Raw genomic sequence first — 23,939 nt, 5'->3', positions numbered from 1 at the left:
TTTGAACCACAGCTAGTACTGTATTGCTTTGTGTTTGACTGGCTGGAATACGATACAAGCGCCATATTTTCGACTGGTACTTTCTCCGCCTTCTTTTTGTTGCACGCGAACGTAGACCATAGCCATTATGTGATCAACCACTATATCAGCGTCAATTTAACTAGTCTACATAGGTATATTCGCATGCATATAACGTCATATCACGCATGCGCAAAATAACGTCGCTGCCACAATCTTAGAATTTCTGGAAATGACAGGCTAAGATTTACAACATCTTCTACTATTACGACGTCTAGCACGAGGTACTCACTGTATAGCCCACGGGAACTGAGTAACTTATGCCAGAGACGCCACAGCGAAGGGTTCTAGATAACTGCATCATTAACGCGTACGGAAATCGCATATTATACCGGCGCTTTGCATTTAGCTTTCATCGAATAGCGCCATGGTGGTTGAAATCCACGAGCCTGTAGGCTCAGCAGTCGGGCGACCTACACATAGCCTCCGCAGCGGGTACTATAGGATTGTGTGGGGCGGGTAGCCAGTATAGGTAGTGGTGTGGCATCTAAGCTAAGGGATTTCGCCATACCGCCGAGGAAGCGTGATGCTTTCTATGCTAGCAAATATAGCGAAACTGTGCTGTAGCTGCGGTGTTTCCGAAGTCATACAGTGCCGCCATATTGTTATTGTTGTGGCTGTAGGAAGAAGGAAAATAAAATGCACGGGCCTGCTACTGGCTCTGTAGCCGAGCCACCTCCGCTGCCTGACTGATTGTTATACTGATTGTTATAGGAAGGGAAAGGCGCGGTAACTATCTCACTTGTTTTCTGTGGACACCTCAACCGCGCCGAAAGGGAAGGGAGGAAGATGGGAGTGAAAGTGGAAAGAGATAAAGAGGATACGTAGTAGAGGGCTTCGGATTAACTTCGACCACCTGGGGATCTTTAACGTGCGCTGACATCGCACATCACACGGATGTCTCTTCGTTTCGCCTCCATCGAAACGCAGACGCCGTGGTCGGGTCCGAACCCAGGTACTCCGGCACAGTAGTCGGGCGTCTTACCACTGCACAACCCCGGCGGGACACCTCCGCTGCCTCGTGCGGGCAGAGGAGAAAAATAGAGGAGAAAGAAAAAGAGGGGATTGTAAGACGTGCGCCGCAACAACAGCCGTCGTCCACCACCGAAGCAGTGGCGGGTACAATGACGGCCTACTGGAGATCGCGTGAAAGACCTTACAGTCGTACTGAAATAGCCTAGTTAAGAGCTGAATTTATTCGCACGCGCTGCTGCTAAGCCTAATATGCTCCGAACTTTATTTCACTACAAGCGTGCTTTGACAGTGGGCTCATATTTGTATCGAGTCCGAAACAAAAAACTGGAACACAGGTTAAGCGTTTGTGAAATGTAGGTAGGAACTGTTGCTGAGGCGAAAGAACTGTGACTGAATCTGTGACTGCATTGCATCTCTGCGATTATTGGACTGTTAATAATCGTGGCGCTAGCCGTTCATGTGAAATAGGGTGCCTGGATGCGCGCACTCCCTTCCCGCTATGCTAGATGGCGCGCGCATCGAGGTACTCTATTATGAAATTTTTCACAGCTGGATGGCGCTACTTACTAGCAGGTGACTATGCTCTGCTTTGTGGAGGGGCCGAAAATAGGTCAAATTCGCAACTACATGTAAAAAGTGAAACGCAGACTATGCATAAAGCACGCGGTTACCGCTGCGCTTGGGATGGCATTTAATTTGGTCACAGGACCTTCACTTTTAACGCTACTTCAACAAATAGTTCTCCACGGCAAGGTTGCGTTTAGGTTTGTCTGTCGGGTGCATCTGGCGGCCTGGGTTCGATTTTAGGCTTGTGTCGATTGGCGATGCTGCGGACAGCGTGCTGGCTGAGCGAGGCGCGTCGTCGGTGATGGTGGTCGCCCCCGGTCCTATTGGCGCGGCGACCGCTCCGAGACGAGGACGGCGGACGGAGAGCGGGACCAGTATCCTCCACGTCGGGTCCTCCGTCCGAGCTCCGCCTTGTCGACATGCGCTGCGACAATTACCGGGAGATGGAATGGATACGAAGTGGAGCAAATAATTTGCACATCTGACAATGGGCTTGAAAGAATCCAGGTTAAATTCGGTTAAATCTTCGAGTTTAGAGGGCTGCCGAGTTTCTTGCGTCATAACCACGAGCACACGACACTTGTAAAAGGCTGCGACCTGAACCATCGACAGCGCAGAATCTCTTGCCCTTCGTCGCTTCATGCTTATTTATCAGCAGGGGACACCGTTAACAATATTACGTTCGCTATTTGTTTCTAGGACGATGCTCATGCCGCGTTAGAAAGAATATGGTTGTAAAAGGAAGTCCGCATTTCTTATCCAGTGACGGAATGTTTTCGAATATGTGAAGCTATTTTTATACCGTGTTTTTTCTAGTTTGCGAACGTGGGGAAACATCTGAAAAGCAAATAAAATTTGAAAACCATATCGTCGCTCAGGACTACCGTTTATTTGTTTAATGAAGATTATCTGTTCACGATTCTGACGTGAGCAGTGCAAAGAATTGAAAGCATTTGCAAACATTTGCGTGCTCGATGATGGCAGTCCTACACGTATCTGAAAGTCGACAGTTCTTAGTTAATGCATATTTAATTACAGACATAGGGCGAAAACAAAAACGCCTCAGACCTTCACAGCGACTTATAGTGGCGCATTGTACCGATGTCAGTTTCCTGTCGTACTCTCTTGGGGTCGAACACGGCAATGTGGTTAACTGTGCGCTGTAATGAACAACCTCAGTGCGCCCAGGAGAGGGGGGGGGGGGTTCAAAGCCGTACCCCTAGTGCAGCTCTGCACTATGCCTCTGCCAGAGCGCAAAAGTCTGGATCTGCATGTCGCTCAGCACGGATCTCCACGGACCTTTGCTGATTTCCTTGACGCTTCGGGATTCCTGGTGTTGTAGAGCTCTTCGTCGGCGTAATAGGCCTCCAGGCCCATGTCTTCGAACAGCACTGCACGAAGGAAGACTTCTTAGCCTCACTGACACCGAAATCTGCCATGTGTGTGACATAATATCGTCTCGTTTCACGCCAGCGTTCATTTAAGGTTCAGTTTTGGCATAAAATTTCTTCACGTTCTGAACACAAAAGCAGTTTGGGCGAGTTGGTGTTTACGATGATCCGTAACTACAGCTCGAAAAACGGGACAAAGATGAAGGAGGGACACCCCACAGTTGTGTCCCTCCTCCATCTTTGTCCGGTCTTTTATTGCGAAAGCATTACTATCACTTTTCAGCCCTTCGCGTAGCGAGGCGGTAGCTACCATTGACCTTTAGCGTGACCTTTGGCGCGCCGCCAAGCACAGCTGCGCGAAAAGAGGGGCCTGTTGTGCCAGTGGGGTTATCGCACAGTAGCCCACCGTCAACACGGTTGTGCCAAGGAGTTGGTAACGCAGCGCTCGTCACCCGTTTCGTGAACGAGGGCTGTCAGCTCCCTGGGCGGTAGCGATGAATCCGAGTCGGCGATGGTGAGATGAAGAAAAATCTTTATACACTATTTACAAGCATTTAAACAAGGAGTTCGGTTCTGGGGCCGAAAGCTAACATAGCCATACGCGACTGTTCTCGCTCAGCGACGGCCGGGGAGATTCCGCCGCGTCTGCACTGTCAGGGGGCGAACTGCTCCCGATGGACGCTAGTGACGAACTCACACTCGGAGTCTCGAACGGAAGCACTTGCGACTCCGTCGCCGAGGACCGTTGACACTCAAAATGGTCCAATCCGACTGCAGCACTTTCGCAGGGCCAATGGGAGAGCTTGCTGCGCTCTCACTTCAAATATGCCGCGGGGCGAGAAGGGGTTCACCGTCAGGGCCACGGCGCCGTGCTGTCTGGATGCTCAGCTCATGTTGAAACACGTCGCTTCTCTCCCTTTGGCACGGCTCGCCTCCAGTGTACTGGTGCTTTGCAGAGAAGTATCCGCATTTTGTGAAGGAGGCGTTAGCCGAAGAAGTTTGGCTTCCGGCTGAATTTCTGGGCGGCTTTGGCCAGGCACAACAGCACCCCCGCCATCAGACAATGCGCCGGGAAGACGAGCTGCTCGCATGTGGCTCGGATGCCGGGCGCGCTCGTTCGCCAGGTTCCTCCAAGCTCGCGTCCAGTGTCCGGGCGCCAGGTAGCCTCACGTGCCTCGGGTTCCACTCGCCAGGTCAGGATCTCTGCCGACAGCCTTGTTGCCGGGGCACGCCGATCAACTTCGCTCGGGTCGCTCCGATGCCCTTGCCACTCGCCACTGGTAACGGTAGACTGTTCTGCGGCTTGCGAAACCGACCGACAACAGGCAACACCCAACACAAGCAAGTACCCTCGGTCACCCGTCAAACACCAGACAGAGGCAAAATTTCAAATTCAATTAGCTAAATTGTTGTCCCCTTTTTGCTCCCACTACAACAAGAGACAAGTGTATAGGATGCAGTGCACAAGGTTCAAACAACAATTTTGCACATTAATGATTCATTAAATAGCAAGGAAAATTATTAATCAGTAATGGAAAGAAGTCTCCTTGAAATCACTTAGACCGTAAACCACAACTGAGGAAGCAAGGAGGTCATTCAATTTTGCCCCGATCTGCCTACAAAGTTACCGTTAGTGACGAAACGCTCGTCGAAGGTAGCTACGTCTCGAATGCATGGCTCAATGCATCCGAGTTCGCCCTGTGCTGCTCTCTTCCGCAAGCGGCAGAATGCGTAGCAGTATTCGGGCGGTTTGCCTCTCCTCCCTCCGCTACAGCTTCGGCTGTCCATTTCTCTACGAGACCTTTCTTTCGACTTCGTGTGTGAAAGAACAGACGAGCGCAAGTTACTCGCTTTGCTGAACGATCTGTCTCGTTCCTTAAGCTTGGCGCACCAATCGCGCATTTTCTCAGCGCGGGTGCATTTGTGCCGCTGGGATCGCCGCTTCTTTTCCTTTCGCGATCGTTTGCGTTTTCTGACCTTTCGATGAGAGCATTCTTTCATGCACCTGCCTTTCCGCTCTTTTCGGCGGCAGCACTTTAATTTTTGCTTTCTCTCTTTTGGTGCCAGCTCTTTCAAGCTGCCGGTAACCGGAGCTAGTATGGCGCCGACATCGTCGGAGTGCGTTGCCGTGCCTACATCGCTGCCAGCAGCGCATGACTCACTGCCAGTCGCGTCCGAACAAGGACAAGGCTCGCTCACGCCTACCCCCGAGCTAGGCATATCTTCGGCAGGCTCGCCTCTAAAGTTACACTGATCTGCCGGTGTGCCGCATCGCTCAGCGCTAACGGCGCGATCACGTTCGTCTGACAGCTGCGGCGCTTCGGATCGCGTGAGGTCCATGCTCGGAGCACGTCCGGACAGGAAGATTCATGGCTCCTATCTAGTCGCTCGCTTTCGACTTTACAAGTGTGGCTCTCGACAGCGTCCGTGTCATGGGTTTGCCTTAGCTGTTCAACACTTGTGAGCTGCGCAATTTCCATGAGCGCAACTTCGTTTTTCTGTGTGTCATGATCTACGTCGACTCTGACTTCGGAAATTGCCAATTTGTCGTCTCCTAGCCTGACTACATTTCCGTCACAGTTTACAACTTCTGCTTCTGAGTTGTCAGGCGGTTGATTTACTGCCAGTTCCTCACTCTCGATTGGTGGAGTGCTTACAGCTACGTGGGAATGCGTGCAGGACGGTGTCACTTCGGATTTCTCGCCGATGGAGTCGGCTCCAACCGTCTCAGCTGCCAGTGGTTCGACCAAGGTAACCCTAGAAACTTCTGTTCGAGGCTCGATCGACTCGCTGCTGCTATCGCGTTGCTCGGCCGCTTCCCCATGCTGTCTCATTCTCTGGTGCAAGTACAATTTGCTCCGAGACTTCCTGACTGTCTAGCCATTCGGTTATATCGGCTTTCAACTGATACGCCAAATCGAAGAACGTTTTCGTACAGTTTTTCTCTCGCTGATACCTGTCCCTAAGTTCCATTGGTGACAGACAATGTCTTTTCAGCAAAGACTCTTTCAGGTAATCGTAGCTTTTCAAGTCAACGTCTATCACGCGCTTGATTTCTTCCGACGCCTCAGCGGAGAAAATAGCTACCAATTTTTGTGCCCAAGTATCTCGCTCGAAGCGCTTACTTTTGCAGACACGCTCGAAATCTTCCAGTACTCTGCCATATCCTCGGCGATGAGGAACGGTGGTGGACAGTCTCGCGGTATTGAACCGTTACATTGAATGGCATTAAAAGCTTTAATCTTTTCCACGCTCATTCTATGCGCTGAAATCTCCAGCTGCATCAGTTGCCTTACGCGGGCGTCCTCTTTCTCGTGACGTTCCCTACGTTCACGATCCTCTTTCTCGCGACGTTCATCGCGGTTTTGGCGTTCTAGCTTTACACGCTTTTGGAGTTCTAGCCTTTTGGCTTCCTCCTTCCCCTTTCTCTCTTAAATATCATCCCAGGCCTCTGCGGCTTCCTCAACCGTCACGTCTTCTGCCTGCATGATCTCAAGCATTTCCTTTTTTCTTTTTGTTGAGCCCAAATCGATGCCCAACTCCTCACAAATTTGGAGAAGTTCTTTGACCTTGTAACTCTCCATCTTTTACCGGCCTCTTGTTGTTTGCCTTTTTAGAATAGTGTACTATACGTTCGCTATCTCGCTCCTAGCAAGAGATGCGCAAGCCTTTCTCACACTGATTCCCCTCTCAGCATCCCCTGGTTTTCAAAACACTTCCTGTAGGCTTGAAACACGCAAGGTTAACATGCTACGCTCAGCCTTTCTCTAAGCTACCCTGTGTGTTAGAGAAGTCTGGCGTTTAAGGGAAACTTCAGGTACTCACCACGCCGATGTGCCTGACGCCGGTCAATCCCGCAGCTGCCATCCAATGTTGTGCCAGTGGGGTTATCACACAGTAGCCCACCGTCAACAGGGTTGTGCCAAGGAGTTGGTGACGCAGCGCTCGTCACCCGTTTCGTGAACGAGGGCTGTCAGCTCCCTGGGCGGTAGCGATGAATCCGAGTCGGCGCTGGTGAGATGAAGAAAAAGCTTTATACACTATTTACAGGCATTTAAACAAGGAGTTCGGTTCTGGGGCTAACATAGCCATACGCGACTGTTCTCGCGCAGCGACGGCCGGGGAGATTCCGCCGCGTCTGCACTGTCAGGGGGCGAACTGCTCCCGATGGACGCTAGTGACGAACTCACACTCGGAGTCTCGAACGGAAGCACTTGAGGCTCCGTCGCCGAGAACCGTTGACGCTCAAAATGATCCAATCCGACGGCAGCACTTTCGCAGGGCCAATGGGAGAGCTTGCTGCGCTCTCGCTTCAAATATGCCGCGGGGCGAGAAGGGGTTCACCGTCAGGGCCACGGCGCCGTGCTGTCTGGATGCTCAGCTCATGTTGAAACACGTCGCTTCTTTCCCTTTGGCACGGCTCGCCTCCAGTGTACTGGTGCTTTGCAGAGAAGTATCCGTATTTTGTGAAGGAGGCGTTAGCCGAAGAAGTTTGGCTTCCGGCTGAATTTCTGGGCGGCTTTGGCCAGGCACAACAGGCCCCAACTCGCGCCGTCAACTCGCGAGGCGGTAGCTACCAGACGCGGCCTAACTCCCACTCCCTCTGTGAGGGAATGAATGAATGAAAACTTTATTTCCACCGAAAAGGAGCCCCTCATCTCCCGCCCCCGGCACACAGGCCGGGGAGCGTGTCAGGAGGGCTCCGCAGGCTGAGGTCAGGTGAGGCTACAAGCACTCTTCACGGCCTCAGCCGCCAGGCGGGTCGCGTGCCGCTGAACGGTGGGATCTCCGCTCCGCAGCCAAACCTCCCAGGCTTCTCTACTATCAATGTTAATGCCGGCGCCTGGGGAATCGGCGCATTGCCATATTATATGGTCTAGCGTGCCTTTTTGGGCGAAATTTTTACACTTAGAATCTTCTTCCTCCCCGGTCTGTGTTAAGAAAACCCAGACAGGGCAGATGTAGTTATCGGCTTGTAATCGCCTCCAGATGCATGCTTCATTGTTAGTGAGAGACCGATCTGGGGGAGGGTATACTTTTCGATCTAATTTGTAAGATTCTGTGATCTCATTGTATGTGATAGCGCAATCTTTAATTCCCTTGCATTCGGGCTGTTCTACCGCTGCAATAAACAATAGTTGGACCATATGCCGTGGCCAGAGTGCATCACTGCATAACCATAAGAATAACCATAAGCACCACAACCAGCTACACCACTAGCTGAACCTAGGCGTAGCCATAGCTATTGCTTTCGCAATTACCAGACTTAACCAAGCTAAGCCATTGTAAATTTTTTTTTTTTGCGCTCTAGTTATGAATCTTCTCAACACAGCTTTTGCTTCACTGCCTCAGCTTTACATTTTCTGTTACCGACAACAGGTAGCCTGTAAAGCGTACGCTCAACCGATATAAATGGCTTGCTGGCGTAAAATAGATAGCATGAGCTCCCAACTGTAGAGCGCCCAATTTATTCATTTATAATTTATCATAGAATATTCGGCGTTGTCTGCATGAGTAAATTCGCCTGTATTAGTCACAAACTTTTTTTAGATGATGTGGGCGAAAATGAAGAGCAGTCTGAGCTAGATGCTGAGCGGTAGGCAAGATGCTGGCGCAGCACGTGCTGGTGGTGGGCAGGAGGAGCCATCGGAGCGCAATAGCAAGAAATGATTAGCTAACCTCAAGCAAAGGAAACCGAATCGGTGGCCCCGCCTCGCATTCGGGAAGTACCAGGTTCGATCCCTGCTACCGCCGGGCGCCCACCGATTTTCAATGGTTACAAGCTTTCCTACGGGCTGGTGCTCTGCTCTTTGGGGTGGAGCGTTTGAAAAAGGGGTCATGCGCCAAAAATGTTGCGCCGGTGGACCAGCGATTCGTTCCATCGGACAGCTATGCCTCGTGAAGCAGATGCCCATTATGTAGCCCTTTCTCTGCGCCGTCTCGGTGGCCCATAGGCCTTAGCCGCATATCCAGAGCCTCCTACCAGGCACTTCGCTTGATAAACCCGGCTGTTAGGTCGGGGTAAGCCTGTACACATTTTTCACTGCTTGGGTACCTGGCAGTGGGATTCGAACCACCTGTCTCCCGTCGCCTAGGCGGGCGACCAAACCATCGGATCCTCTTTTCCGTGCTTGAGGTTACCACGCTACCACATGTACCCAGTCGTTGGGGGAGGGCTTGACGGAAATCTCTTAGCGTTATTCTACTACCGCAGAGGTGTCACGTGTGAGCAAGGCGCTATGTGTTAGGCATGGGAAGAATAGCTACTGCTATGTTGCCTGGAGTGTGTAGACTACGAACTAATTTGCGTTGGATAGATTAGTAAGACTGCATGCAAATGGCCGCATATTCGGCGCACGGGCATTTTTCAGGTGACTGACCGTCAGCGTGGCGCGAAAATCCAATGAGGAAGACAGTGACCACGATGACCACGACCCAGGGCGTGAACAGCTCGCGGTCGGCGGCGTCTAGCGGCGAATAGGAGCCCGGGGCCAGGGCGCCGCCCGGTGCATAGAGGCCGCGGCTAGCCGCCGGAGTCTGCCTCCATGGAGGTTGCCTGCTCCTTCCTCGTCGTCTTCGCCGAAAGCAATGTTCACCAAGAGTGTACAAAAACATTTTCTTTCTTTGTGTCTGAGTCCATGTAAATAATATACCTCATCTTAGTTTTACCGAATTGTTAAAAAGGGGGCAGTCATCAGCGTAAGTGCTAGTTGATGCCCCACAGTACTTGGCATGCACCCATGTGGCCTAATTCCACCTAGCCTGATTAATTTGTCCGTATCATATTTTTTTCTCTCCTAGGCCAAATAGCTCGCGTATTGCCGTTCCCCGAAAACTACAGCAACGGAAGTGCCGGGTGCGTCACTCAAAAATATAACGCAACCTTACGTTTTTTTTTTTTCAAGCATGAAGCGCAGTACAGAAATTGAAATTTCATATTAATAAAATCGTTTTTTAAATTGAAATTACTTACTGTAAAGAGCGTAATAGATATATGTTTATTGACTTCCTTTTTGTTGTGACGCCACCCGGCACTTCCGTTGCTGCAGTTTTCGGGGAATGGCTATACGCGATAAAGACGCCTCGAGCTAGAACTTTCCGACGTACGGCTGCAAGATTTTCTGCGAACTCTATTTAACATTTAAGGCCGAAATTGTGCTCGTGTCTGTTGAAATGGCATAATAACGGCGGATAAATATGGGACTATCAGATCTAGCCTTAGGAATGACTGAATTGCTAAAACTGGAAATCAGGTAATAAAAGAGCTGTGCCACACACTACTAAAAACAAATAAAAAATAAATGAGGAGGACGCTTAAGTTTCGCCTTAGGAGTAGGCGTAATAGCGCTTTTAGCCCCGCTTTGGATTTCGAGATTTAGGAATAATAATAATAATAATAATAATAATAATAATAATAATAATAATAATAATAATAATAATAATAATAATAATAATAATAATAATAATAATAATAATAATAATAATAATAATAATAATAATAATAATAATCGCTGCAAGGGAAGGGGGAAGATGGCAGTGCAAGCGAAAATAGAGAGAGGTGCCATAGTGCAGGTCTCCACCAATCTGGGGATCTTTAACGTGCACTGACATCGCACAGCACACGGACGCTTCTACGTTTTGCCTTCATCGAAACGCAACCGCCGGCATCGGGATCGAACCCTGGTACTCCGGAACAGTAATCTTGCATCTCAATTGCTGCGGTACCGCGGTGGGGCCGAGGTTTTTAATAATAATAATTGGTTCACAGGAAATTAAAGGCTCAGTATCTGCCACAGTTATTCTGCGGACACCTCAACCACGCCGTAAGGGAAGGGACGAAGATGGGAATGAAAGTGCAAACAGAAAAAGAAGAGCAGTAGTTGAGGGCTACGTAGAAAAAATAAAAATGGAAGACGGAAGGAAAAAGAACGCGTTGTTTTTCCTTCCGCTTTGCATTTATATGCTTTCTCCCTAAAATCATCACAGGAGTACTTCTGTTCAGAATCAACTACAAAACACTAAAGAAAATAATAATAATATTCCCATACGTTTGCCTTGGACTCTTAGACTGTTGGCTACTTTAAAACTATCTTGCAAGGCATATATAACCTGTCTTGGAGTGGAATACTACACTCGATAGATCGTGCTGGAGGATTTGTTTCCATCCTCTGCTTCAGGTTAGGACAGACCCTCCGAAACGTTTTTGGTTGCGAAAAAATCACATCTATTCTGCACCTCGCACTCACGCCTTCAGACCATGAGGCAACATATGTAGGTTCGGAATGATAAGAGGCTTCTGTCCTATCGACTCTCCTACCCGGTGCCTTAACATTGCTCTGTTTTAGGCTTTTAAGCAAACTTTAGCTTACAGAAGCAACGACCCCTTGTGAATAGGCTACTGCTGCTAACATTTCACTCTGAAGAGGGAAGGCAAATCCCATCTTATGGTGAGCGCGGACCTCAAGCCCGTAACGACAACACCCCCTTCAGCATGCTCGAATGCCCAGGTGTGAAGATCAGGACATGCCCAGGACACGTGGTGTGGCCGCACGTCGATACGTGGATCAAGAAAATGCATAAACCCTTCTTGTGACACTTCAATAGTGACCTTTAATCCCATGCCTCGCTTCGTAAACACTTTCAATACCTCGCTCATGGTTCCAGCCTTGAAAGCAGGCATAGCAAACATGTAGTAGCACTCTACTATACCTAGGGCGAGGTCTTTCATATTAGGCTCAACACTGTGGTTGGAGCACGGCAGAAAATTATTACTCAAGATAATAGCCCCTCCCATGGCTATACAGACTCCTTTCTCCTGGACATAAAGTACATTATGCGCTATCATAAATGTTGATCTGAGGTAAGAATCTAAAGCTTGAATGAATTCCAGGTAGTCTTCAAACGAAACACAGCGCAATGTCATTCCTTATGCAAGTTATTACGATAAAATGGGGAAGGGAAAAAAACAGATCCACGAAATCAACACTGAGGATGTTAATTCATCGCCCCTTGTTAATTAAGGAATACCCGATTTCCTAATACTGAAATGGTCTGCATTAGATAGGCCAGACAAATTTTGCTGCAAATACATCAAAACCTAAATCTGCCAAGTGCACTTTTGTGACACAATTAAAAGTTGTGGCAGCGCTTGCTTATGAGGGTTTATAGTAAAAAAAAAAAAGTTCACACAATTTGGCTTTTCGAACTCTGAGCGAACCCCCGTTATTCTAAACTCAGCAACCATCCACTTGTCCTGTCTGTAACCTTGCAACTCTTCACTGACACGGCGTGAAAATTCTTATTCACGCTGCATGAATTTTATGCGATAAATATTCATGATCAAATTCAAAAACAAACAAACAAACAACTTCCTGTATCCGACTATACCACTTGCAAGTTCGTCCTCACTAGCTATCCTGCAAAGACCTAGCGCTTCAGCTTTCAACTTTTTTTGTTGTTGTTTTGTTTCAGCGGTGCTGCAACTTTAACGGCACTAAGTCATCTATATAAACCATCCACACAATTCACTGAAAATGTCAAGCGCTCACACCAATGCATTGTCTTTGTAGGGTGGGATTGAGGAGGTTATCTAATCAACAGGAAAGAGTGCAGATGTATCAGATGCCACACTCAGAAGGACGTTAAATATGTGCTTGATTTCGTTTATGGACAAGAGTGACGATGGCTGTCATATGCCCCGAACAAAGATAGGCGATTTCTTTTTTCTAGCAGATACAAAAACCACTACTCGCCCGAGAAAGGATGCTCGTTATGTTATTTTCATCATCAGCGCTGCCTCAAAAATGTTTAAGACGATCATTGTTTTGAAACGATGCTACATAGGTATGAAGCTGCACGTCATTGCTTGTTCTTACTTTGCATCATGGCTTTCAAACGGGCTATCTGTTTATGTCCTTTATTATTATATACATATTTATAGTACAGTGACCCCACTGATTTTCATTAAACGCTTTCTCTGAAACGTCTCTTAGGAGCCTAGTAATGAGAGCGACTCATCGATTACACGCCAGACTTCGGTTCTTTGATGTGCCTGCGGCAGGCTCTCTAACGCACGCAATTACTAATGGAACAGAAGGAGAAAGCCCATTCCCGGTCTGGTTCATGCTGTCCTCGAGCAAGAAAGGCCGGCTCACTGCTCCTTTTGTTCCGCACTGTCTCTCCTCAGATGACGTGAGGTAGTATAGTGACATCGGTTGTGTCATAGCGCCCTCGGGGACGGCGATCTAAAACATATAGTCTGCCTAGAAAGAGGTTAATGAAGCGTTTATGAGCGACGCTGATGGGTCCATTACGCCAAACAATAAAAATATAATATTAAGCTGGTTTGCAGAAGCGAGGGTTATGTAATATTCTTGCGCTTTTAGTTTTTTTCTCTACTTCTCCGCTTCTGTAAGCTTTCCCAGTGAACGCTCTTAGTATTCTGTTTAGTGTAATGTCTCACTGAGACCAATAAATGACACATTGGGGAAAACCAGCCAGACGTCCTCGTGAGGGGAAAACCAGCCAGACGTCCTCGTCTGTCGTCTTTTATTCGGTTTCTGAACGCTGTACTTGTTGGTGACGACAGCATTAGGGTGACTTTATACCGTCATAGCCGATTTCTATCATGACGAGAAAGCTGTGTTTCGTGCACAACTTGCCTAATATGGCATTGGAACACTGGTTTTCGCTATCATCCGACATATGCCGTTGCGAGCTTGCGCTAATGGACGATTAGACGAGTCGATTAGCCCTTAAGTGCATTTTGGCGTGGTGGATTTCAGACGTAATAAAAAAATTAGTACGGCTTAGCTCGGCTAAGCCCAGCCATTCAAGCGAAAGATTTTTTTATGCTTTGGTTTTCTGTGTTACTAAACTAGGTTAGAGTCACATAGACCTGAACCACGTTTAGAGAGGGAAAGCTTCGTTAAGCGTAGTCAGATATGGTCTGCTCTGGTTTAACTCCTCAATGGCTGTCGGCGAATGTCAAGGAAACTCAGCCGAAGCGCTGGTTCCAGGACGCGATTACTCTGTCTGTCTGCGAACCTCAAGGACAGCACAGACTGGTCTAGACGAAGCGAATGTGTCGAGGGAGATTTGAAGGGGGAGATCCCGGGAAGCCAGTCAGATGGGCAGCGATGGAGGAAAAGGGTAGGCAGGAAACTGGGAGCCTGTGTGCCACTGTTGAGGCAAGGTTGCATGTTTGTGGAGATATGCACTGGTACGAAAGAAGTTTGCCAGGCGCGTGAAGAAGAAGAAGCAGCGCCTGTGCGAAGTAGATGATGAAGCGAGCGCCCCCGGCTCGGCGTGCCGCACGTGCACGTGCGTGTGCAAGGATGGTTTCTCGGAGCTATAGTGTCCGAGTTCGCTCGCTTGAGAGCAGTTTTAGAGCGCGGAACTATAAGCTATGTCGTATACACACATTTACATGGGTACAATTTGCGACTTGGCACGCATTACTAACTTCTGCAGAGTGAGATATTACAGGGTATTGGTAGAAGATGGTAAGGAGTAAGCTGTATTGGGGGTTACATCTCTCTTATGAGAGCATCCCACGATTTAAATATTGGGGGGGGACATTGGTAAATTCATAAGCGGCCACAATAGCTAGCCTTGCCGTATGATATTCGATGTGAGAATTGCCTTCCCCAAATTCGCTACATTCCAGACATAAATCTTTTACCGAATGCTTTTCGCATGTTGCAAGCTGTTTGAGCATTTGCCATATAGCTCAGTCTACCATTCTAGATCTTCTCACTGCATTGAAAGAAACCATACGAGAGTGCTGTATCAATGAATAATTTTTGAACAAGCATATAAAGCGCGCCCGCAGTATTATGCAGTCGAGAAATACAGTACCATATTTTAATATTTCATTACAGCTTCTTTGTGGGCGAGTTGGTGCATATTGTATACTAAAAAACTATAGTGCAAAAAAAAAAAAACGACAACCACACGGTGACAGGGTGACGACGCACAACACAAGCGCTCACTGTCAACTGCTTTATTGCCGGAAAATGACACCTTATATTCAGCGAAAAGAGAGTGAAAAAGATGGAGGGAAACGGAAAGACATACGGCAAAAGAACAAAAAAGACCCCTAGGCCCGAGGTTGCGCCTTACATCTACTGAATTTCGCGCAACCTCAAAAACGTGGCAAGCATATATGCCGTGCCTGTCCTTTTTTCGGCTCCCAAGAAATTGGAAAGCTGTGTCCGCGCATCTGTAATGCCAATGAACGAGGATGTAGAAAAAATTATGAAATGCCATCTGTGAAGTGTTCCTATGGATTGCTCTACTATAATCCCATGCCACGCGTAAAGTGCGATGTCGACCAAACTGACCGCTGCGTCAACGACCGATTAGGAGAACACGCCATAAAGCTATAGATCCTTGATGACAAGTACGCACATTTAGTTGCGCACGTAAGTCAGCACAAAGGATGAGTGGCATGATTTGATCGGACGAAGATTCTAGGCAAAAGTTCAGACAGGCCGTTTCGGATTTGTTTAGAAGCCTACTACATAAGGAGGCTTGGCAGTGAGTGCGTCAGTACCCCGTCCGTATCTTTTCTAAAGCTAAGTTTGACTATCTGGAAGCGGCTAACTGTTGATCATATGAAAAGAAAGAATTGACAATTTGAATTTGAGTGCTATGCTCATGCTTGCCTGCGCTTGCGTCCTACTATGTCGGTTCCGTCATCGATCCTTTTTGTGTTTTTTCCCCACCCTACTCACGCATTTTTCGCCGCGTATAAGGTGCCACCTTCCGGCGATAAAGCAGTTGGCAGTGAGCGCTTGTGTTTTGTGTCCTCACCCTCTGTGCGTGTGGTTCTCTTTTTTTTTTTTTTTTTTTGCGCTTAAACGTTTTAGTGTGTAATATTTCAGAATAGCTTCATAAATTGTTGGTGATGTCAGCTTCCCTGCTATTGCTGTTTTAGCACACTCAGCTTTCGGGGGTTTTTTGTTCTCTGTGACTGCATCAAAGGCTTACGTTTTCAAAAACGTCGATCATTCTCACAAGTACGGCAATATATGTGGACAGAGGATGGCGTGGCAGGCAACGTGCCTTTGTTTTTTCGCGTGCGCTTTCTTATGCTTCCTACTATGGGTATTATAGATCTTATTAAAAGATGAAGAGAGCTTATATAAAATGACTATGCGGCAAATGATAAAGCAACGGTAATAGGGGACTCAGTCCATGCTGTGACTCAGAATGCTTTTTTTTTTCAATGATTTGATATCTTTTCATACAAAAAAGCGGCACAAGTTAGCCTGTCGATAAATAAACATATATGCACAATCTTCGCAACGTCACTTGTAAGTAATCACGTGGAAGCAGACCTCGATCGAGCGGGAGCAAGGATCGAGAATGCGAGCGCGAGCAGATATTTTTGCACGTGACGAGACAACCTAGCATAAAAAATATTTTTTAATTTGGGGGATTAAAACAGTTGGTGACAAGTGAGCTACGAAGAACGCCTTAATGGGGCCTTCTAGGTTGATTTAAACCACCTGTGGTTCTTTAACACGCACCGACGTCACATAGTACAAAGGCGTATGCCGCAGGGCCGTTTCTTGCTCTCCATCTCCATCGAAACGAAAAAACAGTGCGCAAAACACTCTCGACCAAATGAAAGACAGGCACAGGACGCCGGCTAACATCAGCGCTCGTCTTTTCTCTCTTCTGGTCCCTAGTCATTTTTGCGCCGTTCATGTACTACATCTGTTGCATGTTTCTACTGCAGGATGCCCCAAGAGCATGAAAGCAATATATTTCAACGATGGGAGTATGTAGCACAGCACGAGTAACATGTCTTTGTAGCCATCGAAATTCTTTCTCCAAGGTCTGAATGGACGCTAAATTGCCATTAGTTACCTTTCCCCCGGTCGCCTTTTAAAATAACACTATTCTGTAGATGCCACCAACATTCGCCCGTATATTTGAACACGTTTTTCTGTTCCGATGTGTGCCGTACAGCGCCAGCATTCGCGCCATTAGATACATTTAGTTTAGCACTGCAGCTTAGTGCTATCGCCCAACGCTACCACGCTAGCATTAGTCCGCATGCGCAGAATACCTTGCGGCCAACAGATGGCGCCACATTTCCGGCAAATGACGGCGGACGCTGGGGCCAGACGGCGTGTAGTAGCGGTAGACAGTGAATAAACAGGGTGAATAAACCGGCGGTGGAAACTAGCAAAAAACGGCTGGAAGATTGGTGGCTTAAAAGCAGAGAAGTGACATAATGTTAGTAATGTAGGAGCAAAATTTAATAAATAGAATGATGGTTTAGTTAACCATTCGAAATCAATAATTAAGATATAGGGAGAAAAATGAGCATGATAGCTACTGCTACCACCCCGTTTCAAAGGGGACGCTCCTATATTCCATCCATCCATCCAGTGGCGGTAAGCGGTAGCGCTCTTGTCCGCGCTGCTCCCATGCTCCTGGATAAAGCCTTTTGATCTAGACAGCAGCGATGTTCTGTGAACTTAGCCGCCGGTGCGCCGATCCTTGCATTTCCGCTCTGCATCACATCGGCGCATTCGTGAGAGACGACTGGTTCCTCTTGCCATCCTCATAGACAAGGGAGCGGGGCTGGTTCTGGTTCTATTCATTTTTGTTTTCTGCAGGATGCAGTTGCCGGCTGGCAGGCTGTCTGTTGGTACTGTGCGGCTTACCATCTGCGCTATGACTCGCCAGAGCGCCTGACCTACTAAGCTTCCCGCGTGCTGCGCGCACAGCAACCAAGCGAATGTCCGCATAGTGAACGTGGCCTAAAAACTGCGCCATGTGCAGCGCGTGAGGAGGAAACCAGAATCGCGGAGAAGATTGTTGTTTCTTCCTGTATCAAAGGGTGTTACCCCAAGATGGACAAAGGGGCCCCTAGCGTCTGCTCCTTTCTCTGTGTAAAATTTTTGGCGACAAAATTATTGAAGGACTCTGGCCAAAGTTTGCCCTTACTTTGGAGAAACTTAGGACGTGATGAGTGTCACTATTGCTGTACTGTACAACTGGGAACCAAGCCATGCATCTTGATTTTTCTTGGCATTGGTGGTACCTTACAGTTAAGAGACCAGCATTCGCGACAAGACTTCGTATCCTGCAGCCGTATCTCGGCAGTTTAAGTTGCTATTTACTCCAGGCAGCTGCTTCTTATTGTGGTTATTAACCGAATTATTTTATCATTTTATGATATCACCCTCAGCTTCCGCCTTTTCCGTTCTTCGCTGCGATCTTTAGAAGTTCGTTTATATACGTATCAGTTCGGCTTCCGCTTTCTTTTTGTGGCTGGGTTCTGGAATAAAACTTAGAGCGGAAAAACTTTGCTTTTTTTTTCTTTCCTTTATTTACGACAGCGCCATAAAATCAGGCTTTTACGATGGTCGCCTCCGCTAATGAATTTCCCTCAAGGAACACGCGCAGCGATCTCTCCCGTGTCGTTTCCAGGTTGCTTTGTGTCGCGATCCATCTGTCCGTGCAAGCTGTGCCTCCAGAGACTCTGCAGGAAACCGACGTTCCCACGAGAGACAGCTCTGTAATTAAACCTCAGCTTCGATTAACTGTGTGTTTCAGCTTTCCCAGGAGAATCCTCTGCTGGGATTGCTCGCTTTAGCCACACTGCGCTGTCAAGCCTAGCTTTGTGAGTTTAAATTTTTGTTTCTTGTTCCTCGTTAAGTCTGATTCGTCTTTATCGCTGCAGTTCCTATTGACACTATAGGCTCTGAATCGCTTCGATTGCTTCCACTTTATATCCAGAAGAAATCAAAAAACTGCTCTTTCGTGTTTTTGATACATTTCCACTCCCATCGCGTCGTTAGAGATATTTTTCAGTCATGTGAAGCACTAAAATAAATAAGGATTGTTCCCCTGACGTTCTGAGGATACCTAAACGGGCTTGCTTTATTTACCCGGTTATTGGTGAGAGGTGAGTTATCACTAGTAGTAAGATGGTTTTTCTTTTTTTCGTAATTAAAACATATTGCATTAACGTTGGCACGAAGAAATGATTGCCGGGAAGTTCAGTTTAGGAACTAAACCAACAATATTAACATACTGGAAGCTGGGGATAAGTTGCTTTTTATTATTTCTTGACTTTGCGCTAATATCACTGCTACAAATCAACTGGTGTTGACTCTTGATTGCTACGTTTATGCATTCCTGCTTGACTGCCGTATACGACTGCTGTGCGTCTTGTTCACGCAAACAGTCTGAAGGGTAGTTCAATAACAGTAGGTGCTCTCCTTAAACGCATTGCCGCATTCGACACCAGCGTGTGATGACAGCGGCAGGAGCCCTCATGCACATTTATGGCTTCTCCGTTGTAGATGCATGGTCTTTATGAGTACTGGTATCCTTGGTGGTTGTCGAAGTGTTGCCTGCTGACGTCGAGTTTGCTGTGGGGTTTTCTTCGGAGGATTCCGAGCTGCTACTTTCGTTGTTGTTTCCGGTTTCGCTCGTCGCAGGCGTGGTTGCTGCTGCACGGATGAAACGTTTCTTGTGTTCCTTCTGGGTGTCAGAAAGATCGTCTCCTGCGCGAGTAGAGGACAGAGAGATGAGAAAAGATGGGCAGAAATTGCCTGTACATTGCCACGGGTGGTATATGAATGGATATTTAAGAATTAAGCAGCTCAGCGCATACGCACAAAATTAAGCCTCAAGGCAAAGTCGCCTGCACCATTATTTCAAGGTAAACCTTTGCCGACCCACACGGCGAGCACAAGATAATACTTGACGAGCGCTTTGACCTACAAAAGCGTAAAGCAGACGCAAAAAAAAAAAAAAAAAAAACTAAAGTAAAAAAAAAAATATTGGGGATCCACTTGGTAGAAAGGGGATTTATTATGAAAGTGTTTAATCCCATACTCCGCTCAAGTTACTTGCTGTTTATGCTTCAGCGCGCACAACCCTTCAGGGGAGAAACAATAATAATAATATAATGATTGGTTCACAAGAAAGGAAAGGTGCACTATCTGTCACACTTGTAACGTGGACACCTGCACCGCACTCTAAGGGAAGGGAGGAAGGTAGGATTGAAAGTGGAAAGGGAGAAAGGGGTGCCGTAGTGAGGGGCTCTTGAGTAATTTCGGCCACATGGGGATCTGTAACGTGCACTGACATCGCACAGCACACGGACGCCTCTTCGTTTCGCCTGCATAGAAACGCAGCCGCCGGCCGTCGGGATCGAGCCCGGGTAATGTGCCGGAGCACAGTAGTCGGACATCTTAACCAATGACAAATACAAAAAATACCATGGGGTAGCAAAGAGACGAAAGCTTGCTGACATGGCCTTAGAGCAAAACATATTAATGATGACTTTCTCATTGTTAACATGGGACTCGTCGACAATACTCAATTCGCTTAACGTAACATTCCCAGCGTCGTTTTCAGCTGCAAGCATTGAATCCGTGCAATCCAGTACCTGTGCTTGCATAAGCTGAGCTAAGGAAATTATTCGCCAATACGTAAAAAAACAATAATAATAAAAAAAACACTTTTGTTCTTGTCTCTCAAGCAGTTCAGGTGTAAAAACAGATTTATGAATTAAGAAATCAAGGAGGTTGAAACGACTTGTGTAATAAGCTAGGCACGAGGGTACATCAGCGTGGCATCATTCCACGATAGTCTGAATGGCACCTATCGCTAAGTAGAGCAAGTAAAAGACTAATCTTTCTTTTTTTTTTTCACAGGATCATTGAGACTTTGGATGGGGAAGTTACAGGAGGGGCACTGCCACCGTAATCTGGTAGCTAGTTATTTGTAGCACAAGAAACGACATGATGTGAAGAAGCTTGTGCAACTGGAATATCCCCTAAAGGTACACACCAGGCTGTCCTTTTGTACAAAACCGATACGCAAGATATGTAAGAGGGAACCTCTTTACACATACCGAAATCAGTTGCGAAGTTCGCGTATTAGTTGTTTTTGGTAGCACGTCAAAACGATACAGGAAGCAGTGCTATCAAATTCCGCTTGGAAAATCGATTCCTTCTTTAAACGTTACCCGATGGATCACAAATAACGGTCAGGCCTAATGTTTATATTATTACTTCAGGTCAAAACGCTACAGGAAGCAGAGCTATCAAATTTAGCTTGAAAAATAGATAGCTTCTTTAAGCATCTCATAAAGGGCCACTAATAACCATAGGCCTACTGTTCAGGTTCTTACTTCGGTCATCAGATGTGAACGTTGGAAGCACATATTCCAGACCTATCATGAATATAAAATGCACGGTATGCATAGCCATCGCAATAGCATGTGTAGAGCTGGGATATGTCAGCTGCTATCTCTGTGTAGGAGCTTCAATACAAGTTATAGTCTGAGACTTAGCAAACTTTGTACAATGTCTGTGATATAAACGTCTATTGGGGTGCTGAGTTATTCCAAATTGACGTGAACGCCTTCTCCCCAAACATCGTCGATACAGCGAAGTCAAAAAGACGGACGGAACATTACAAAAATGGAGCTTATAGGTGTTGCCGCACTTAAAATGGAGTGCAAATAAGGCAGTGAAAAGTGCTCGGATAAGATTCACACATCGCTGATCTTGCATAATTCCCCGCCGTGGTGGGTAATCAATAAGGCGCTCGAATGTTGGTCCCAAGAATGCGGGTACAATCCCCGCTGTGGCGCCATTTTTCGTTGAAGACAAAAAAATAATTGTGGCCGTGTATAGTGCGATATCAGCAGCACGTTAAAGATCCCCAAGTGGTCTAAATTTTAGGAGCTCCCACAACGGCGAACGTCATATTCTGAGTTACTTTGGTAATAAACCTTATTAGCAACACTAACCATCATATCGCATAACAAAGGCCACACATGCACTGCAGTTCAACATGATGAAAGAATACGATAGTTTTTTATGATATTTTTCTTTGGGCTAGCTTCGAGTGGTCCCCTCGCGCCACTGTTCGGTTCATTTTGCACTCGTCCGTAGTAGTATTATCAAAATGCATGCCGCCAAGCTTCAGACGTGGGAACATGACGACCCCAAACTATGTCGGCTGGCAAGCAGATGCCGTTAATTCCAAGAGATAAAGGCACGTTGCTTAGGCGGCACCGAAATATACTATTGGTTAGATCGGATGAACTAGGCCTATGAAGACAAGAGCGTCCACCGATGGTTACTCACCTTGAACGGAGCAGATGGCGGCCACCATGAAGGCCAGAAGTGTCAGGACGAGCGCAGCCACCCTTACTTTGCCCATGTCGAACGTTCGCTCAATGCTCGACTTGCTTGGGGAACCAGGGGCGGAGTTTTTTCTTTGGCTGAGTTGACACGCTGCGTGGATAGCTTTTATACTGTCGCACTAAAGGAAGATGCGCGCGTTCATTGTCAAGCGGTCGGTGTGTATCTTCAGCTGAATACATTTGGCGACGAAGAGCGTCCTAAATCGCCACGCAAATTCCGCTAGCCACAACTCGTTCCTATTTTCTTGGAAAATTGCTCTGAGAGCACGCTAAACCAGACACGCGATCACGGTGTTAATACCTAGACGGGGCGGCTGTGTACGGCTTCTGGTGCAAGTAAACAAAGCGAGAAGACAACCACACAAATCAGGCCGTAAGGAGAAAATGCCGAAGCTGTGACTGGAGAGCCGAAACGAATGACATCGACAGCTTTATTTTGTGAGTGCTGATTGGACCAGGGACAGCATTGCCACAGAACAGTGTTTGCGGTTTTGTATTGCCATTTTAGCTTCGTTCTTCATTTTCACTTTTCATCGAGCCTAATCACGTTCCTTCCAAATGCCCTGATCGCATTTTTCTAGTCTTCTTACCCATCAGCAGCGCAATGAATGAGTGTATACCAGGGCGAAAGTATAAAGACAGCGCGTGGTCGCTGGCCAGCATTCGTGCGGAAATTTGTGATAATTCGCTGCTTTAGCAATGCTATATGTGCAAACCAAAAAAATAGTTAACCTGAAGAGCCTGCCAATAAGGAAAATGAATTTGCGATAGGAGGGCTTCAACGGCGAATCAGAAAAAAAATGTAAACGTCCATCTACCCTTGAGCCATTTTTCAAGATAGTCAGCTGTTGGCCGCAGTCGAGGTCGTGTGCTGACGCTTAGCTCTTGGCTCGCTGCCGCCCTAGGTACGGCTGCGGTCCGTGTCTTTAGCGAGATGGCGCATGTGTATTGTGTATTTATCTAGGTTAAATATGAAGGAGCGGCGCAGATCGAACTTATTGAAGACGACAATGTTCAATGCACAGCGCGGGAGTGTTTTGTGGTTGGAAAGCGTAATTCTGATCTCTCAACTGTAGGGTTCAAAAACTACTTTTTCTCCTCCGTGGTCAAGTGTCAGCTAGTTGAAGGGTGATTTTGGCTCAAAATATTTTCTGAACTGTACTTAAAAACTGAGAAGGGTTCAAAGCTGCTGAACTGAATATGGAGCGAAAGCATTCTCCTTCTTCTTCTTCGCGGCTGTTCAAGGTCATTCATGACTGCTGCCACGGACTATGCCTGGCGTACCTGGCGTACGAACCTGGCGTAGTATTGCTTTCGCAATAAAATTAGAGGGTCTCTTAGATGTCTTGATAGGAGAACGGCGAATGCTTACCCTTCTTCGGCTATAATTTGCCTCTCATCGTTCGGTTCTTATCGGTGTTCGTTGCAGTGCTACATAAAATTATAATTGGTTTAGAGGAAAGGAAAGGCGTAGTATCTGGCACACACTCTACGGCAAGTGAGTTTCGACGGTACACCATCGCTCCTGTCGCGTGGCGTTCCTTGGCGCGCGTTCAAGTGTGGCATTGCGGATGGCAGGAATGATAGACAAAAACTAAGTCTCGCGGAATCTCGCGGAATATGACAGATTTCGCAACACAGATCTCGCGCACAACTTTCGCGCACGGGATTTCATTCTATGAGCCTAGAAAGGCTATCGCCTTTAAAGGTAACACACGCCATGGAAAGGTTTA

General features: G+C 47.3%; 1 protein-coding gene and 1 long non-coding RNA gene across 2 annotated transcripts in view; one reads left to right on the top strand and one right to left on the bottom strand.

Moving 5' to 3' along the window:
- The window catches only part of LOC146186033 (uncharacterized), an 80,463-nt gene that overhangs the window by 46,378 nt on the left and 10,146 nt on the right, over positions 1-23,939 (top strand). The window lies entirely within an intron of this gene.
- LOC146186034 (uncharacterized) lies at positions 1,814-22,223 on the bottom strand. Its single transcript, XM_084605818.1, has 5 exons — positions 22,148-22,223; positions 19,402-19,546; positions 9,392-9,585; positions 2,920-3,011; positions 1,814-2,044 (listed from the first exon to the last, which is right to left on the bottom strand). The coding sequence occupies exons 1-5, from the start codon at positions 22,221-22,223 to the stop codon at positions 1,814-1,816; spliced, it is 738 nt and encodes a 245-aa protein (XP_084461944.1).

The sequence above is a fragment of the Amblyomma maculatum genome, chromosome 6, assembly GCF_055883805.1.
Source record: "Amblyomma maculatum isolate TAMU_Amacu chromosome 6, ASM5588380v1, whole genome shotgun sequence".
NCBI lineage: Eukaryota > Metazoa > Arthropoda > Arachnida > Ixodida > Ixodidae > Amblyomma > Amblyomma maculatum.
This window is presented reverse-complemented; position numbering and strand designations above follow the sequence as displayed.

Bases quoted from the DNA above. Each gene is read 5' to 3' on its own strand.
- LOC146186034 (XM_084605818.1), bottom strand. From the start codon at position 22,223: ATGGGCAAAGTAAGGGTGGCTGCGCTCGTCCTGACACTTCTGGCCTTC. The intron at 19,547-22,147 runs GTGAGTAACCAT...CTACTCGCGCAG, and splicing joins CGCCATCTGCTCCGTTCAAG to GAGACGATCTTTCTGACACC. The intron at 2,045-2,919 runs GTCCGTGGAGAT...TAATTGTCGCAG, and splicing joins CGTCAAGGAAATCAGCAAAG to CGCATGTCGACAAGGCGGAG.